The 15,090-nt window shown below is 40.0% G+C and overlaps 1 protein-coding gene across 19 annotated transcripts in view; it reads right to left on the reverse strand.

Annotated features, from left to right (window-relative positions):
- The window catches only part of KALRN (kalirin RhoGEF kinase), a 502,830-nt gene that overhangs the window by 120,659 nt on the left and 367,081 nt on the right, over positions 1–15,090 (reverse strand). For all 19 annotated transcript variants that reach the window (XR_007166315.2, XR_007166316.2, XM_048072237.2 and 16 more), the window contains one exon: positions 13,776–13,878. Coding sequence is in view for 17 of the 19 variants with exons in the window: in XM_048072237.2 (XP_047928194.2) it covers positions 13,776–13,878 (103 nt within the window). In the remaining 2 variants the exon portion in view is untranslated. The remainder of the gene's footprint in view (positions 1–13,775; positions 13,879–15,090) is intronic.

Genomic DNA, 15,090 nt, shown 5'->3' on the forward strand with positions numbered 1-15,090 from the left:
AGGGCTGGATGTGGCGTGGAACGATGGGATGCTCAGGATCGTGCTCAGATATTCACCCGGTATACAGTGAGGTGCTTTCCTTGACCCAGTGAAACAAAACTGACTAATATTTTTCCTTTTTTTTTTTCCATTTCTTCCAATGACTTATATTTTCTGCCTTGCATCTCTGACCTTAGCAGCTGCCTAACCCAGTGCAACAGCTCTAGTCTTCTTCCTGCCTCTCTGCAGCACCACACAGCTAATTGCATTTCTGCTTCAACAGTGTTAACATTTCTGTGGCGAAGGATGGCCAAGTGCTCATAAATAACACACGGGCATCACACAACGACAGGGTCATAAAGCAGCATTTTGATGAGCTTGAGAAAGGGTAGATTTTTAACGTTATTTATCAGTCCTGAAATTTCTCTCCCAGAAAGCTGTAAGGGCAGATATTTCATAAAGGCAAAAGGTATCAAAGATTCAGTTGCTGTGGCGGGACAGCACAACTTCAGGGTTGGTAAAGACATTTTGCAAAATACCTGCAAGTAGCACTGAGACTAGCACCTCTGGAAGAATAGGAAACCCCAGAGATTTTAAATGACAACCCACAAAACCAACAGCAACAACAACAAAAACTGTGAAGGTCTGGTTCATACGCTATTACTTTTCAACCACCAAGGGAGTGAGGATGCAGTGGTAGTCTGTTCAGCCACTGCAACAACACCCAGAAAGTGACCGATGAAGCATGGCCCTCAGCCCCCGGCCCGTAGGCTGCAGTCAGCAGCACCTAAGCCAGCACAAAGCTGGGGGACAGCACCCACAGGCTGGGTTTCTCAGTGTGTGTTTCAATTTACTTTCTTCTCTCCCTATAGCTGCTACACTTCTGACTGATGGTTTAAGAACTCCTGTTTTAAAGGAACATCACATGCTTGGGTTAATAAAAGCGTTCCTCCCCTTGGATAGATCCCCTGCTGCCCTTCTCTATTGACTCCTCAAGATCACACAGCAAATATCAACACTGGAAAACTTTTAGAAGTAATAACGCCAACCACGGCCCAAGACCTGTGGGACACAGCTGGTTCCCATCCTCGATTCCTCCTGCAGCCTCTCTGCAAGCTGAGAAGGCTCAGCACCTCAAGAGATTGTGCCCTGAAGACATGACAACAAACCCAACCGCCTCTTGTGAAAATAAATAACAACCAGCCAACACACAGCTTTTCTCCACAAGAGAGGAAAATACACATGTGTGGTCCAGCCATGTTCTTTCAATAATTGTTTATTTGCAAGTACGGCCAGGAAGTGATGCTGTCGTGTCAGGAAAAATGAACCCAGGGAGGAACGGGGCTGTGGAGTTGTGCCACACGTTTCACACCCCTCTGTTTCTCGCCCACACGCACATTTGAGGAGGGTGAATTTGATTTTGATGGTTGGTGGCTTTTAAATTAATGCAAGATCCAAACAGAAAAAACTAAAATTGGTCTGGACAGCAGCAGCACTGTGATTCTGGAAACCAAGGCTTGGGGGAAGCTTTGGATGTCTCTCTAGTCTGTAGGTTGCCAGTAGCAAGGCACGCATGTGGTTTATAAGGTGGGGAAAACACTGACTCCAAGGCAGGGAAGTGCCTCCTAAAGAATCCTGCAGCAGAGAGACTTGGCCCCAGAATAAATACTGCCTCAGATGACTAAAAGGACTGGGAGTTTGTGGACTAGCAGAGATGAACATCATGAACCTCCCTATAACTCAGCGGCTTTTCTTCCCTTCTTGATCTTGGGGTGAGAGGAGACAAGCCCTTACTGGGAAGTAAGGGGAAAAAAAAAACGATACATTGGGTGGTGTGATCTCTTCCTCCACTCCCCTCATATTTAACTTCCAGATTTCTCCTGTAAGTTGTCACCTCCCTAGGCTGCCTGCTCAGTTCTGTGTTTCCCTGTATCACCTCCAAGCCCAGCCAGTAACTATGTTCTGGCGATGCTTCAAGCTCGATCATCGCTGCTGCACTTGGCCAGGCAACATACAAAGACCGAGCTAGATGTGGCCCTGCTCAAAGAGTTAAAATCAATTCACTCATTGTCTGTCTGCTCCTTTTTGCCCACACTCAGGCATTGTAAAGTATGAAAAATGTGTAAATGAGTTTTATATAGGTTTTATGTATAGTTTGGGTGGAGAAACACTTACCAGCAGACAGCAAGCTAAAGAGAGGAAAAGTTCATGTCAAGATGGTAAATTGTGAAATTTTCCAGGAACCGATCAGCTCTGGAGACAAGCAGTCTTCCCTGAATCCCCAGAAATGGACAGATTCAGTGCACCAAGAGTCAGCTGAATCTGGACAAGACCAGCTCACACTAGCATCACATACCAGTGGTATAATTTAGGCTGCATCCAAAAAGTAGTGGCTGCAGTAAGCAAATATAAATACACACTTGATGAACTAAAGGACTTTCCAGCAATCTTTCTGAACAGCTTCCTAAGAGCTACTGCACACCAGTACAACCCTCCACTCCTGAATTAAAAGTGCTCTTACAAATACTGGTTGTGATCTATGTTTTCCCTGACAATCTCTTATGAAGAAAAGGAGAATTTGCAACTCTTTCCCCTTTTTCTCCTCCTTCACACACAGTTTTGCTTTCAATATCAAAGCTCTTGCTAATACTAACTTTGAACTTGGATGATCTCCAATGTCCCCTAATGTCCTTGATCAAGGAAGTCTAACAGTGTTGCTCAAAAATCTGTTCTTAACACTGATTTCTGATCACACACAGTCTTTTCTTCCTTTCTAAACAGTTATTCTGTTATCTCTTTATAGCTGGAACTATGCCTTTCCAAAACGAAGTTCCTTGAACAAACCCAGCTCTCCACAGCTATTAAGCGTTAACTACACAAAAATGATGAATTTTAAAAGGAAAAAAAAATCTATGCCAACAACAAAAAAAAGCATACTGTTCCCCAAGAGAGATATATTTAATGTACAGCCAAATGAAACAAACATGCTGTAATCACCAGAATGAAACCTCAGAAACAACTCAAAACAACAGCAGAGGACAAATAAATATGAACTCAAGTTCTTGGAAGAACAGGAGGAGAACGATCAGGTTTAGATGAGGAACTGCTTCTTGCTTAATGACAACATTGAAAGTAGAACTTGAGAAGAAGTAAAAACAAATAAAAAAAGTCTCCTTTAAAATAAGTTCTGAATCCTGTTTGCTCCTTTCTTTCCAAGCCACTTTATATTATCTAGGACCTGACCCAAGAATGGCTAGAGACAACCCCTAAATCTCTAATGGATGCTTTGTATTCCACGTAAGACCTCATTCTGGGGGAAGACTATATAATCTATATCATCTATCCATTTTTAATCAGTCCTTTTGTCCCTTCTATCCATGCAAAAATAGCATGATGCTGAACCTGGAGGACCCATTTCACATCTTGAGCAGGCTTGTTCACAAAGTGGTGAGCAGACCTTATAGACAGTAAGTCTCAGAAAATGCCAGTGCAATCCCATTTGATGTGACAATGCAAGTGAGTCTCAGGGCAGCCTACGGGATCACCTCACCTGTCTTGTGCCCGATACTGGTATTCTGTGCTGTGTGAGAACAGAACTGAAAAGCAGCCTTTCATGAGGAGAAGGGAAATGAGTTAGTAAATTATTTACAGGTCACTGAATGTTAATTTTGATAAGCAATAATAAAGAAATACCGTTTAATAATTTACAGCTCAGTTTACACTCTCATTATCATATATTTAGAAGAAAAAGCAACTCAGCCACTTGACCTCAGAACACAAATGTATTTTTGTCTTCCCACTACAGACAGAATCTTGCTGGAAAAGAATGCTATTTAAGATTAACATGTAATTTTAACTGCTCCCTACTATGTCAAAGATCAGTTCAGATCTTCAAACTGCTCTACCGTTCAAAGTCCAATTCAGCTTTTAATGTAACGTAAACGGCAACAAATTTTGACATCTTGTTTCTTTGAAAATCACAGCACATTTATAAAAGTCAGACAACAGCTGGTCTGGCTCTAGAGCTGAAAAATAGAATATCCTTTAATTCTTCTGTGAAAATCAATATTTTTTTTGAATTCTTCTATTTAAAAATGTACTAAACTCAGGTTGGTGATCTTTGAAAGAAAGATAGGGATTTTACAGCATTTCCTTCCTTCTTGTTTTGTTTTGATAGAATCAGACTGACTCACTTAAACATCCTCTTTCTTCTCAGCAGGCATCAAAACATTTTTTTATGTTCAGTTTGGTAATAAAGATTTGTTAATATGGAGTATGATTTATTTCCTGTCATTTAACTCCATAGTGTACACCACAGCTAAGCCTTTCAACCACCTTTATGAGGGCAGCTTTCTGCACCTTATTCCTGTGCACTTTAAAATTACAGCCATCCTAGCTAAGCAGAATCACATGTTCTTCAGAAATGCCTTGTGATTGCGAGATACCACATTTGCAGTGAATTTGGAACACTCCGTATATCCACTAGGATGACCTTTAGCTGTGTGCCTTGTGCCTGTAAGGGGAATGTGTTCATCAGCACGTTAGTGTGGAATCTGATTTTCATGCTGCTTGAAGGAATGGAACGGAGATGTCAAGTGGGCAGCCACGGAAATTACACTTAATACCCTTGCATGTATGTGTTGACCCTTGGCATTCATACCTGCGTTGTTCTCAGGAGAGATTCAGCCTGAGGGAGTCCCATACACTTGTTTTATCTGAGTGACTTGAGTTTCATTTTGCAATGTGATTAACTTATTATCTACCAGAAGATGCATTAGATTGAAATGGTTTAAGGAAAAGACAGAAAGCAGACTAAATGCTGATCCTTGCTTCCTAAAAAGAAAAAAAAAATCTATAAAAATCAGTAACAAATTTTCTTTATGAAGGGGACAGCAACTAGATGAAGATTTACAAAAGAATGTACTTTATAAAAGAAATAGAGAGTACTTTATTTGTCCTGGGCACAACTGCCAGTTATGCATAGAAGAAAATGTTGTCAAAAAATCTTTGAAAAATCTCTTTCCATAGGACTGCTCTTTCAGGGACTTTCAGTTGGATCTCATCATCTAATCATCCAACTGAATCTGGATTTATATCTGCCACTATTTATAGTTGCAAATAAAAAGAGAGAGAGAGAGAGAGAGAGAGAGAGAGAGGTGTAAAAAAAATATCTGCTGCTTCTGCACTGAAGGAAATAAACCTGTGAGTGCAGAGCAGTTACTGTTCATACACCACCACAGGAATAGCCTTCCCCTGGGGACACAGCATTTTTAGAGCAGAAGTCCCATGAAAATTCAGCAACAATTTCAGAAATCCCAGCTAAGATATTTAAAATGCATGGCAAATTTCATGCATGCCTTTTATGACATTATTCCCTGGGAATATCAGCCACTGAGCAATAACATTTCTATTCCTGTATTCTATACACTACAGATGTTCCAAGTTTCCTGATATTCATTCATTTGAATCCATGCAATGAAACTACAGGCTGCTCCTGAGTCAGCAAGCTCTCCATAGGCAGCAGTTTTTTGTCTTTCAGAGTGCATTAGAAACAACTACATTGGGATTACAACTTTTTAAATATATTATAACTAAAAATCTGATGCTATTCATTTCACATGAAATGTCGTCTGAGGAGAGAAAGAAGGAACCCTTTGCAAAGCTTGTGCCTTATTCTTTGTTTTGGCTTTGCTATATTTTCACAGTGATGAAGCAAAGCTTGGTGAAACACTAAAATCTCTGGGAAATTTCTTTGCTAAAATTCAACTATTGGATTAAAAAATGGGGTCTTTGCTGGAATTCATCTACTGTCATCATCTCTTTTTTGGCTGTGGGGGAAGTTGTACAGCCACTCAGTACACAAAGAAATAGATGTGGCTCAACTGCATGGTCTGGACTTTAGATAAGGTTCCCTGGACAATTACTATGAAGTTCCCACAAGCTTGCAACAAGTGTCATGTTTTAAAAGGAGCTGTTCATGTTTTGCTTTGTTTTTCAAAAGAATATGTACATCTTTTCTAAGAAAACTCTTTGAAACCAGACAGCCTGCCTTTAGTGATCTCTCCACCCACAGCTCCAAAAATACTTGCTGGCAACGACAGAAAGCAAATATCCCTACCCTCAGCAACACTTGGACAGGTCACTTCTCAGAGGTAAACCTCTTGATCACCCACTTGTTACATTTAGAAATGGGTGATGGAAAAAACAGATAACACATAGTTCATGCCAGGATTAAACCTGGATGAAAACCAAGGTTGGTAAGAATTACTTTTTCCCTTGTTTTGAGATGTTTTCAAAGTTCTCAGAGAAACCAGAAGGCCAGGGCCCCCAGATTTTCCCTGGGAGGTTTGTGCTGAAGGCATTGCCAGTAGTGATACAAGTGTTGAGGGAGCTGCAGATTGTGTGCTACATACATTACACATCCAAATAAAGGGCTGTCAACTGACTCCACTTGTAGATGACAGGCAGGCAAATTCCTACAAAACTGCAAGTCACAGTGATTAGTATACAGACAAAAAGGTAACGTGAGATCTGCCATTCAAGTCTCCAAACCAGAGATTAAGTTATACCAAAGCAGAGCTTAGGCCTGGTCCTGTAGAGCATGAATTCAGATGCAGCCTCCCAAAGCCTAAAGAAATCTGAAGAAACGACCATTGGGGAGATGCCAGCTCCTGGCTGAACAATTTATTTCCTTGATAAGATAAACATTTTGCTACCACATGACAGTATCTTGAAAAGAGTTAACAACCTATAGCTAGTGAGCACTCAGTAAGGCTAATTAAAGTGCCAAAATATTTTATCTCAGGATTGCCTTTGCTAGCTATCATGTTCTCCCTGTTCCACAGGTGAGGGCACTAAGAACTCAGTGTGATAATGGCAGCAACGCTGGGCAGTGTCAAAGCAATAGAAATCTATCCTCTGGGGTTATAATTCACTCTTTTTTTTCCATCATAACTTTACGGGAAAAATTCACTAAACAGTCAGAGGTCATTTTCTATTACATAAATTTAATTTTACTTGTGGTACCACAATTCATCAGCCACTGTAAGGGAGCAGCACTCCAGACAATGCACTACTGAATTTGGGAATGTCACTTGCCTGGACAGGATCAGTGCAGAATAACCACAACAACACTTAGCTAAATGAGACCAAATCGATCACTTCCTTTCCCTGTTAGAAACTCTCCGTTGCTAAATCTAACCTAATTTACTGTGAGTAAGATATATAGGTTACAGGAAGAAATCTCTTCAAGCCAATGCCCAGTCCCACCTGTCAGACAGCTCTGTATGTAACATCTTTCACAGGGCTCTGGAAAACAGGAAGATTTCTAAAGAAATACTCCAAGTGCTGTAGTTAACAGCAACCTGCTTTTACCTCCCCACTCCCTGTTCCCATGATCATGCTGTCCCTTAGCTCTGTTGTAGCCAGAATTTCCATCATGCCTTCCGACTCCCTTCCCATCAGCTGTAGCCTGCAGCAGCCGTTAATGACCGACAGAGTGGCTTGCCACTGAAAGGTGATTTGTATTCACTTCAGTCCCACTGCTCTAGGTCTGTAAAGACTCCAGCCTGTAGTGATACCTTTGATACAAGCACTACCGAGGGTCAGCAGTTCTTGTCCCCTGTGATTCCTCCCAAGCTGCCGCAGAAAGGTGCCTCTTGCCCACAAACCTGCTCTGACTCGGTACGGAACTGGCTGGCAGAGAAGGACAAAGCTGACCTTGGATCATGGGATGCACATACTGTGCCACAACAATGCCAGAGGGATAGAGGACTTGGATTGCTAGCTGTGTACCTGTTTTGTAAGAGCTTAGAGATGATTTTAAAAAAAAAAAACAGTACCAGGGGATTCAAAGGAAAAAAAAAATGGTTCAGGAAAGTAAACTCAATAACTGAAAGCTGTAGAAAACTTGAATACTGTTGAAGAAAAACAGAGATCTGCTGTGTAGTTTTTAAATCTGCTTGTTATATTGGTTCCCTTGCTGAGGAACTAAGTAAAAACTAAATTGTCAGCTCAGTCCTAGTGAGAGTGCTCTTGTTAGCAGAATTAATTAATGCCTGCATTTGCCTTATGGTATTGTTTTAATTTCCCTGTTAAATTCCCTCTCTGAAAATGTGAATCTCTCTCATTTTTATTCTACATCTAGACTTTCCCTGTTTGAAAAAATAATGTTATATATAGGCATCAGTGTTTTAAATTTTTTTTTTCCTTACGTTGATGTTCTTATTTCAAGGGGATTTTCATAAAAGGATTACTGTTGTTTCAGTATTTTGTAGTAAGTTTTTTTATTTATTTGAGATTAAACAGCATAATTTAATCTGTTAATTTAAGTATTGATAAACTTCCTGCTCACCTTATCATACTTCACTTCTTTACAAGATCCCTGGATAGAGTGGGATCTTTGGTTTTTCAGTTTGGTTTTAGGCACCTTCAATACTTAATTTCCAGATTAATTTATGCTGGGAAGCAATTATCAACCACTTTTTACTGCATATGTTGAAGGTGGCATCTAATAAACACAGTGATTTCCCCTATATTCTTCTTGTGAGGTACATTACAGAAGAGATTTCCTTTACTATTGAATGTCTGGGCATTTCTGTTCATTATTTTTTTAATCTACTTTTTAATCAGAACGCATTAACACTAGGCAACAGTCCCAGGAAGTATACCTATTTAGGAAAGCATGCAGCACGTTGGTGCACGACTCTACAGAGCTCAAGCTCCAAATGATCAGTAGCATCAAGGAAGAGAGTGGGGGATCAAGGCTCCCCTCATTCCTGTATTACTTGGAAATGAAACTTCCAAGGAACTGAGAATTACACCTGAGTAATTACCTCTACTCCTGGCAAGCACTGAGACCCTTAGAAATGATGGATTTTAAGGACAGAAGGGAGCCCAAATACTTGGTGCCCTAGTTTCCTTTGTAACAAAGAATCTGAAGTAGTACTTCCTGCATCAAATCCTATTTTTTCCTTGAGTGACAATATTGCAGAGAGAAAACTATTTTGTCTTGACTTGAAGCCTTTAAAGAAAAAAGAATCCACCCCGGGTGACTTCTTCCAACAAGCCTTAGTTCTAAAAGCTCCCCTCTTAGACTAATTACCTCTACCACCAAGGCAGAAGAGGTCAAGATCTCAGTCTCATGACTTCTGATGATGAATCTAAGATGAGCTAAGTCCAGTATCTAATGGAAGAGATAAAAGTATATCATGTATATTTATTTTTAAAGAGCAAAAAGTTCTCAGTTCACATTTCAGTGCTTTTTTCCATATCCAAAAACAACAGGAGGAAACAAGAGCTGTTCTCCTCAGCATTTTGCAAAAGCCAACAAAAAGAGGCTATTAGAAGATGGGAGCAGTATCACCAGAAACAGCTGTTTTACAAGCCAATAGATCAATGGGCTTAACAAATGAGAATGCCCTTCACGCTCGCATTTTTAATGCAATTCCCCACTGCTTTGAATCCAAATATAAAGACTGAAATCCTGTCTGTTGTGAACTGAATAGGGCAAGGATTTCTCATGAAGAAATGGTTTTCAGATAGCGTGTTGAAGAGGGCTTACTGTACAGAACAAAAGCCGTCTAGTCTGCCTTTTGGAAGAAGATGAAGAAATTTTGCATAGTAGGTTACCTAGGACCTAACATGGATGCCCAACAGGAATAACACTTAGTGTAATAGTGTTCGTTATCTATTGATTCTGTGAGACCAGCTAATGAACCCACTTTTTCCCTCTACATAATACTTTCCCAAATGACAATCCCAATCATTCTTTTTTTTCAGTCTATTAAATATTTTAGGTTACAGATTGCACATAGAAAAAAATCATAATATTTTATACGTTCTCTCTTTTTTTTTTTCCTTTTAAAAAGGTGCAGACCTACAGATCTGACTTGTAGTCTGTGGTTCTGCTACACAATATTTAATGAAAATGAAACATCTGAGCCCAGGGATAATAGCTTTATATATTTTTGTGAGATAAAAATCCAAGAAAATTAAAGATATTAAGGACTAAGATCCAGATTTAAGAAGCTACTTAAACATGCATTTCATTTAAAAGAAAGGAGTAATCTCTCTCTCTCCTTTTTTTTTTTTTTAAAGACTTGGATTTTTTTATTTATTTTTTTTTAATCTGAAGACTCTCATATAATCGCCTGACCCCTGCCTGCAGCCAGGAAAACCTGAACATTTAAAGATTTGGTAACAGTTTTGGAGCTAGGCGTATAACTAAGAATAATTTCAAAGAGGAGCCTGCCACCGTAAATATTGCTGTGAATTACCTTCAACATAAAAAACTGGTCTGAATTCTGGTCTGTATCCTGTGTTGGGTGTTGTACAAACACAATGTTTGGAAGAATTCCCACCCGCCTTTGGATTAAATTCTTAATCCAAACAGAAAAAAAAAAAAAAAAAAGGTAAGTGCAGTGCACCCTGAGATGTAATTTGTGATGGCATCCACCATATGCATGACAGATTTTGCTCTGTAGAAATAGGACTCAGCACTTCTGGCCCCCAGTCAAGTATACTCTATACACCAAACGATCCCCCTGGTAAATGTTGCAGCCAGGTTCAGCTGTCTTCAGAGAAAGCAAAATCCTTTCTGAATTTACAGTAGTGTTATCTCATGCCCACTTAACAACAAAAAATCTTCTGCCTTTCTTGAGTTTGAAATGCAAAGGTAAAGCTTTGCTCTAGGGCTGCGCCTTGATGAGACGCGAGACAGAAAGCACTACTCACAACCCCGGAGAAGTTGGCTTACAAATAATTTGAAAGAAATACATGTGACTTGAGGCACAAGGAGTGTTATTAAGCCAAAACGCTACTTCAACTTGGGAGTCTCTGAGACTTTTTTTTTTTTTTTCTGTCTAAAATGTTTTTTTGGCATTCTCTTCTCTGAAAATTCAGCTCATGCTTTAGGTAATCCTTGGGCATAAAAGCAAAATTTAGGAAAGGGACAAAGCATGTCAACTAAAGCTTTGCATTCTTTTGCCTTCAGATGTTATATTCAGGTAATGTTGATTCTTAAATGTTGCTTCAGAGTTGTTTCTGGCACTGAATTAACACATAGATGTTCCCAGCACATGATTAATCTGTTCCCAACCTGGCACACTACTAACACTACAAAGCTCTTGCATGTGCTTGTAAATGTGCCTGCTCTGAACAGCCAAGTTTTTTTTTTTTTTTTTTTTTTTTTTTAAGGTAGGAGCTTTCTTCTGGCTCTTCTGGACAGGGATATCACTAGAGCACAGAGGGAGGTCACTCAGAGCCTGACTTTGAACTCCTGGGAATAACTCTGGTGACTGTGCTGGAGTTTAATAGCCAGGGAAACTGCCATCCGCTGAACACTTTACCTATTGGTGCTGTTATCAGTACCACACAGGTTAATTACAGCACGTTACAGCATTTACCATGTCAACTCTGTCAAGAAACCTGAGCTAGCAAGCACAAAATGACGCAGTCTTCCAGCACTGGTATCTCAGTACCAGTCTATGTGAGAAGGTAAATCTTCCCAACAAGATTGTCAGACCACCCTAGAAGATAAACTCAACTACACACTGGAGGAAGAAATCCCTTTTCAAAGTTGGAGAGTTAAATAACCTGGAATGACAGCGAATCATTCCAGTTCTGTGAAATGTCACCACTAGGAGTTCTGTGCTCCTTGCCCGGCTTTGGGATCTGCTAACACAGAGTTCCCTCTTAGCAGATGCCAGTCTGTGCTCAGGGCCTTGCACAGCAAGCAGTGGAAAAGCCTGCACCTGTGCTGAGACTGAACACAGGTGGGCCTGCAATGGGAAGTAAGACAACTCAGCTCCAGATGTCATTAACTGGGGTAACACTGTGTAGAAAAAGATGAGAGAACCATAAAGCTATGTGGCGAGTTCACTTTCCTTGCAGCAAAGACATGGAAACAGAGCACTTTTGGGGCTAAATTCTCCACAGTTCGCTGGCAATAGCATCAGTGACAAAAAGGAAAGTGCTTTAGCAGGAATTGCCTCTCTATCTCAGGATGGATGCTACACCAGTGGCTCAGACTCAACAAAGCACATACATGTATATGTAAGCTTTAACAGTAAACTGGAATTTGTTTCTATTCCGTAAATGTATATATACAGTTGCATGACCACAAATAGCTTTAAATCAGCAAGTGAACCTATCCACTTTTAAAAAGTAACGTGACCCAACCCTAGAACTGATTTAGCCCGGCCCCAGTGGTAACAGATTTTTGCCTATGTGATTTGGTGCTCAATTTATCCCATATACATTTACCTTTCAGTTCAGACAAGATCTGTAGGCAGAAATTCCTACAACTCTTTCCAGGCTTGTATCCTTAAACCAGCTGTTGCAATGATGCGCTGTCATTCAAGGCACAGCCCAACATCTCTGGTGCTGCTGGCACTATAGATCTTGTATGCAGCTACAGCACATAGTGTGGGGTGTCTTAGGTCTTACCCAGAGCTTGCCTGTCTGCCCTAATTCATGCAACTGAGTCAATGGGCTCGGGGCAAACCAGCAAAACTTATATGAATGACTAAAATTAAGCATGAGCTCAAGTACTCTACTGAGCTAGGGTCTTTGTCAGGAATGATAAATGGGAAAAACATGGAAAAGCAGGGTGATTCCACATGGATTAAAGACATAAGAAAGTAATTCTTCCACATCAGGCAAAGTATTTGCATACATTACAGTGGTCTTTGGAGTAATACTTTTCTAAGGCACATTATTAGTTAAAAAAACAAAAGCAACAACATGGGAACATGCTTTTGAGATAAATATAACATGTGGTCTTCCAAAGGTAATTTGCAATTAACTCAATTAATTCCTATTTCTGAGTCCAACTTTCAAAATATGCTCTGCACTACACTGCATTTGTGAACTTTATGACCGTAAACATGAATTCTGAGTTTATGAAGATACCTTTCTACTCTGTGCAAAGAGCAACATAATTAGAGCCCTGACACAGAGATAAATTCAGAATGATTCTGCAGAATTCATCCCTTTGCAAGCTAAACCGTTTCAAAACAACACACGAAGAGAATATGGATATTCTCTTGTTGGATATGACAAACCTCATCACCTTAGCTGAAGTAAATTCTCACTAACAGCCCATTTACTCCTACCACCAACTGCTGAAGACAGCAGTTGGAAGTATCAGGGTGACAAATTCAAGTCAGGCATCCTCGTGGAGCTGAGAATCTGGACTCAGATTGTCTGACAAACAAACCATCGAGTACATACGTGCCGACAGCATGCAGCAATCCAACAGAACGTAGCATGTCTTGGGGCCATCCATATGCTCCACCATATGTCCATGAGGCGTAGGGTCCAGAATCACAGTCTCTGGAAAGGGTAGGTCTCCCAGGCTCTCAAGATACCAGCCAGGATCCCAGTTTTGCTCTATTAATTGGTGTGTAAGCACCTGCATTCCCTCCAACAAACTAGTGATTTTAGCTCAAAGGGTAAATGTGGAACGCAACCAACTGTTTGCTGATTCAGAAGCTGGCTCCCAAAAGGCAAGTTTTAGCAGGGAAAGAAAAGGTTGCTCTGGGCTGTTTCTTCAGAGCCAATTCTAACTCTGTGTACTAACCACAAAGAAGCTGCAGCAAAAGATGTTACCATGTAAAACAGCAGTACTGATGAGCATCCAAAAACAGGCTAGATTTAATAGCCTAGCAAAAGGGAATACAAGTTTTGACTCAGTAGAAGACAGGTTGCAATGTTATGTCTTTTCTATTCTGCTTTTCACTTACATTTTTTCTGGGGACAACTAGCTGCAGCATGTTTTCACATTTCAGTCCTACCTTATCACTATCCACTGTATTCTGTGATGTCCTGGATGCAATGGAAATGGTGTCTGGTTGACTGCTGCCATCTCCTTGGCTGTCTGCGTCATCTACTCCATCTCTGCAAAAGACATAAGAGGGAAACAACCATGCTTACTTAACGCACCGCCTTGGAATGTGCACAACTTAATAGGTGGATTTGAGAAGTGCCGAATCAGCATGCCAGGGCTGGCTTTGCACTAAAATTACCTCACTGATACAGCCTATGTTGTTGTGTAGCTTGCAATTTAAAATGATGTCACCCTCAGCCATCGGGTTGGGATTAGCACATAATCACCACGTTTGTTGCTGGAAACAGGATGGCTGTTGCCTGCGTATTTACAGCACAGAAGACTCTGGTGTTCAGAAATAGCTCTGTAATGAGGGTGTCAGGCAGAAATTTTCCTTAAATTAGATTTCTGCCTTAAGCAAAACCATTCAGCCCTGGCTATATGTGGCACAGAAGGAAAGGACATTTCTGTTGTCTCACAGGAACCACACTTTCAGGAATTTAATATTAAGCCATAAAGATGATATCCAAACAAATATGAATAATGACAGTGTAGAGCTCTCTGAGACTACCTCTATGAATCTGCCAGCAGAGGGTATTTTCTCCCTTTTGCAGTTCTCCTAAATTTTTATCGGTCTTTCAAAATAAACATTTTAATAATACAAAATACAATAAAATATAACATAAACAACAACACTGCACTAGAAAGCTCTTAGACTGGCACATGTCCCCAGGAAGAAAGCTCTGGATCTCTGCCTTGCTCCTAGATGACCTGGGTTACTCACTCTTTGGATACCTCTATAAAACAGCCTGCATTATGAGATTGGATACATGATAATATTTGATGAGGAAGGGGAGATGCTCAAACTACAAGTGGCTTTTGGGAATGTCAGCCTGACAACAAAAGAATAATCAATTTTATATAATTTCTATTTAATCCAGGATTGAAAGAGGTTGACCAAAAAAATGTAATATTATTTTCTAGGATGAAATGAATTTGTATTTGATGATGAAACACAGTTTCTTCATTCTAGTAATATATTGTCATGACCAGCTATGACTTTCATTGTCAAACGATTCAAAATGCCAAACAGGAAAAAAAAAAAAAATCTGTTAATACTCAATTAAATATGTCATTTCTCATTTGGGACAGAAACATAACCTTGGATTCTGAAGAATTTTTACTGTTCATTTTTCACCAATACTTCAGAGTACTAAAATTAAAGACATTCGTATGAATATAATAGGAAAGCTACTTTTGCCAAAACAACAGAAAATGCAAAG

The sequence above is a fragment of the Anser cygnoides genome, chromosome 6, assembly GCF_040182565.1.
Source record: "Anser cygnoides isolate HZ-2024a breed goose chromosome 6, Taihu_goose_T2T_genome, whole genome shotgun sequence".
Lineage (NCBI taxonomy): Eukaryota > Metazoa > Chordata > Aves > Anseriformes > Anatidae > Anser > Anser cygnoides.